This window comes from Etheostoma spectabile, chromosome 13 (genome assembly GCF_008692095.1).
Source record: "Etheostoma spectabile isolate EspeVRDwgs_2016 chromosome 13, UIUC_Espe_1.0, whole genome shotgun sequence".
Classification (NCBI taxonomy): domain Eukaryota; kingdom Metazoa; phylum Chordata; class Actinopteri; order Perciformes; family Percidae; genus Etheostoma; species Etheostoma spectabile.
Window position 1 is genome coordinate 27408739 of NC_045745.1, and position 5097 is coordinate 27413835.

Here is a 5097-nt window from a genome sequence, read left to right on the forward strand (position 1 = left end):
GTTCCCAACCCAACTCCCTACGGACTGAGCTACTGATTATTTTTCCCATTGAGTATTTTAAAACAAGTTACATTCTCATGATCTTAAGAACACACATACATATACGTAATGTGTCTATTATTGGCACTTGACTGGTCAAACCCTCTGTAACATGACACCACTACGTCCTTTTTGTGACATTACAGTAAATAACAGAGGATGAAATCTGCAGAGCCTCTTGTATGAACTGTAACACAACAGTCACACGGCATCATGAAGTCCCCGTCATTAAACACACAGGTGTTTCCAGTTAATGTGGCTCATTGGACACTTCTTCTAGGACTGTGTTGGTGTGGTCAGACTGAGTGATGGACATCTTCCACTGTTAGTGTTGTTGCACCTGTTAGTGCACGGCAATGACAGCTTTGTCATCCTTATTAGTAGAAAGAATTTGTGACCTATTATTTTCCCATTAAAGCTCAGGCCCACCTTCGACCTGAGCAGTCTAGTCAGCAGGAAGAACTGAAAACACCTGTGTGGATGTTCAGAGGCTTTAAATCTCACTTCCACCAATCAAAACAGATAAAAACTGCCATGTCTTAATTATTGTTTGTCTTAGCAGGTATTTCACCTAACCATTTATCTTTTGTGACCAGGTATTAAGTTATATATTGCAGTACATCCTTCAGCTGGTCAAGGACAGACTGTATTGTAGGTCTGTTCTCTCCCTCTTTTTTTACACCATTACTTAACATTACCTTGTGCTTGATGCTTCCATCTAGTGTGTGATGTGTAAACTACATGCCTGCAACGTGCCAGTAAACATATGCAGAGGTTTCAGAGAGAAAACGTAACACTGACACCCGAATAAGATGGATGGTTTCAGAGGAAGCTGTGTTTTCTGCACTGCTTCTAACATTCCCAAGCTTTTGCCCTCTGCTTTGCGCCCACTGTTACACTTTGCTCAGAAAACAGTCAAGGTCAATGTCTGTCAAGCACAAATGCAGCAAACATGGACTGACATGGCTAAGGACAGCAGATACGGCGTCACACAGCGAAGGAGGCGTACAGTACGTGGGAATGTTGTTGATTCATTCTTATCTCACCCTAGCTATCTCACAAAACTCACTCTCTCCAGTCGTTTTGCTCAGCTGGTCCAATGCAGCACAGTGAGATTGCAAAATCAGTAAGAAACAGTGACGAGAGAGCAACAGCAACACCCCTCCCATCTCTCTCCTCATGCACATTGTGTCACTCGAGCTTTATTTATCTAAGCTTTTACAATATTTGGGTAATATTCAATTTTCCTTCTTTCCATCTGTCCCTGTGTGTCCTTAAAATCTGTGTTTTCCATAAGAATACTCTGTTTACCAAGCTGCCGACAAGAGACCAAGAACAAAAGAAGTAAAATAGCATGTAAAAGGATGCTGTTCTTTTTCAAGAACCTTGATTTCCTTGTGTTTAGTCTCTGACAATCCAACCTTACTACTTCTACTTAAACCAGTAGCCTCCTGCCCATTGTCTCTTTCTCATGTTGATTTATTTAATTTCTTATTGAGGTCTCTAGTTTTGTTTTGCAATGTGCTTCAGATAGAAGTAGAACAGCTCCAGATGCTCCAGTTCCTAGCCTACATATGTCATCTTTAGAACAATTGTTTGTTTTTAATGCATTCACATATCCTCCCAACATCATTTCTAAAAACATCTTGTACATCCAAGTAACAAAAGAATATAGCCCAACCAAAACTCAATATTTAGGAACTTAAAAAATATACCAGAAAATGTTGATACCCTTTTAAATATATATATATATATATATATATATATATATATATATATATATATTATTATTATTATTATTATTATTATTATTATTATTATTATTATTATCATGATACATACTGAACAGGATGTTTTGCAGTTGAAAAATCCACTTGTCAATGCCCTCTGGTGGATCAACGATATAATGGTGACACTGTTTCTAAACTGCCTCCCACCTGCTTTATTATTTCGGTACTGCAATTTCTTGTTACTTATCGGCAGACATTTACACCAGAACAGATATACCTACAATAAGCTTTGTTGTACTCTAGCTCTACAATAAACCACCAGCTATTATAATATGCAATGTTTAACCACATGTGAACGGGACTAGATAGCCTTTCTTTAGATTTTAAGACTGGTATTTTAGATTAAGAACGGACAAGATTCCATGTTATTCCTTAGAAGTCAAAGGTGTGAAAAGAGACATAAACTGGTTTGACTGGTTGGGATGTCGAATCAACACAAGGTGTCTCGCAGAGTGGAACAAAATTCAAAATGAACATGAACAGGGTATTGGAAGCCAAAATGCAGAGACATGAGATCACTACAGCAGTGTATCTGCTGCTTAACAAGTGTAATGTACAGTGAGGTACCTTCTTAACCACCTCATACAGTAGAAATATGATAATGATGCTTAGGGGAAACTGCTGCAGCATCTTTCTCTCTGCTACTAGGCCACCTGCATCTGCTGGTTAAGTCTGCCGTGTAGTTTTGGCTATGAGAGGTCAAAATGTTTGTTGTTCATTCTAAATAAAGACCACACCTGTAAGCAAGAAATAGCCATTCTTGTTCTGAGAACAACATTAAAATGTTTACTCGGCAACACTGTTGAGACAGTTTATGTGTGTAAATGGGAGATAAATATTTAAATGGATTGAGAATTATTATAATCGATTTTACTAGACTGGAAATGTTTTAAGAGTAACAACCTACAGTTCCTACGCATAATGTCAGAGACCATTTTCTCATGGATGGTTAATCTTCTAATGTGTACTTGCTGTACTATTGCTCCGCTGATTCTCCACACCCATGAGTAGGTTAAACAAATCTGTTAAGTATGTACTGTGAGTAGTATGTAATAAATGTGGAAACAATGTTAGAAATGGTATTAAACAGACACATATTGACCATCTTATTAACAGATATTATTTACTCAAAATAGTTAGTTGTTAGATAATGGACAATGCATGACACATGCAGAATGGTGACATCTATGCCAGTCTACAGGATATATAAGTTTCAACTATGACGGAAATTGGATTCAAATGGAATGCATTTTTTATTGGAAATATCGGGTTGGCATCTCAGGCAAAAAAATAATCAAATAATCACTCCTTACACTGTATATCAAAACACCGTAACACACGGTACACTATCACCACTGTCAGTCTCAGATCTCTGTAGGAATTTATTTGAGACAACACTGTCAGATCTGGAGACCCACTGTGATATTACTGTACGGTCACTGCAAAATTACTCATTCTTAATCTCAGGAAATGATGAATCAAATGAAATTAAAAGGGATGTTTAACTAGACACTGCTTGTTCGGCACAATATGCTGTGAATGTCAGGGCCTCGTCTAGAACGCCTGCAGTCTGACACAGCTCTCCTAGCACAAGGGCCACTATTCTGCTGACATTTCCTTTTGATGACACACAATCCCAATCCAAACCTACATGCATTACAGATAACGCCAAAATGATTGATTTCAACAACTATTGTCCAAACACTTTATCTTACTAGTCCTTATCTGTTTCTAGGCAGAACCAGCAGCACATTTTGCTCATGAGATTAAAAATGCAACTACTGCAATAATCAAGCAAACTAGTCATGTCACCAAAGTAATAACCATCTGTGAAACCTACTGTATTAACACATGCCTGTAATACAATTGCAGCTAACACCTACGTAGCTCAAAAGCTGATGAAGGTCAATGTTACATTTGGGAAAGCCACAGTATCATTGCTCTGCATAATAACACAGACAGTGATATTGGCACAAGCTTTTGGTATTTAGTAGGAAGTGAAAACAAAAAACAATTGTGAAATTTTCCAAAAAGAGAGATGAGGAGGCAAAGTGCACATCAGCTGTGGCATAACGTTCACAGAGCAACTAAAGAAAGGTGACGTAAAGTGAGAGCCAGACGTTACCAAGCAGCATAGAGAAGATCAGGCCGACAGCTGTGTGTGGAAGGCCCAGCCTCGGGACTTCAACCCCAACCCACTGGACCTCCATGGCAGCCAGATCTGCTCCGAAACAAATACTGCTGCAGGATCCAGCAGGCTCCAGATAGCTCGTATAATATCCTTTAGTACAACTTGGCCTCTGGGGTTTCCTGGATTAAATCTGGAAGGTGCTGTCTGGATGTCTGGCCACCAAACGAGGCACGTCCCAGTTGTGCTCCTTCACTAGTCCCGGGGGTACGAAGACTGCACGCCAACCCCTTACAGCAATTCTGTCGAAGAGACTGTAGGTTAGACAGAGGGCAAATGAGAGGAAGGGAGAAGAAACACACAGAGAGACAAGGGAAGAAGACAAAAGTTATTAAACTGAAATCTCAAAATAGGACATTTACAGTAAGTCCCTAAATAAGCAAAGACAGTACAAGTTTATTTTTTTATTTTACAAATATAATGTGTAATTGCATGTTTCCTGTGTTAGCTAATGTAAAAGGGGTAAAGCTAAAGAAAAAAACAGAACATGCACATTTCAAGTTTTGTCATGCCTACCTGCTCCTGCAGCCGGTGTTTGAGCCAGCAGGCTGCCTGCACAGCTGAGTCAGGGTGGACAGGACAGTAACGGAGTGGCAAACACTGCGCACAGTCAGGGTTCACTCAAGGAGAATCCACCAGCCAGCACTTTCACTGCAGAGCCAGCAACGTTGCAGCGCCAGCCAGGATGAGAGACAATTAGAAAGGAGAGGGAGAGACAATCAGAAAGACAGACAGAAACGCAGAGAGACTGACGGACAGGATGAAAAGCCGTTGCTCTCATTCCTACTTAGCAGAGCGCCAATGACACTGACTCTTCTCCCTGCCCGTACCTCCGGCTACCTCACAACTTTTCCCTGTCCTCTCCGTTGGCTGCATGCCACCTCTCTCTCTCTCTCTCTCTCTCTCTCGCTCCTCATCCCTCAGTCCCTCCTCCCTCACCTGCCCCCCATATCCCACGTATTCTCTTTCTCTCCTCCATCACCCCCCCATTCACTCCTCCTCTCTCTGCTCCCCTCCCTGCCTCACCCTCCTCCCCATCTCCTGACTCGGGGTGTGTATGCAGACCCAGGCACTTCTGTG

General features: G+C 40.8%; 1 protein-coding gene across 2 annotated transcripts in view; it reads right to left on the reverse strand.

Moving 5' to 3' along the window:
* The window catches only part of scn4bb (sodium channel, voltage-gated, type IV, beta b), a 10857-nt gene extending 5964 nt beyond the window's left edge, over positions 1–4893 (reverse strand). The window contains exons 1-2 of one of the 2 annotated variants that reach the window (XM_032534021.1): positions 4534–4893; positions 3955–4259 (exon numbers count right to left, since the gene is read on the reverse strand). In XM_032534021.1, the coding sequence (XP_032389912.1) occupies positions 3955–4039 (85 nt within the window). In that variant the 5' untranslated portion in view covers positions 4040–4259; positions 4534–4893. Of the gene's footprint in view, positions 1–3954; positions 4272–4533 lie in introns of both variants that reach the window. The other variant, XM_032534020.1, reaches the window with a different exon arrangement.
* Between the last annotated feature and the right edge of the window lie 204 nt (positions 4894–5097).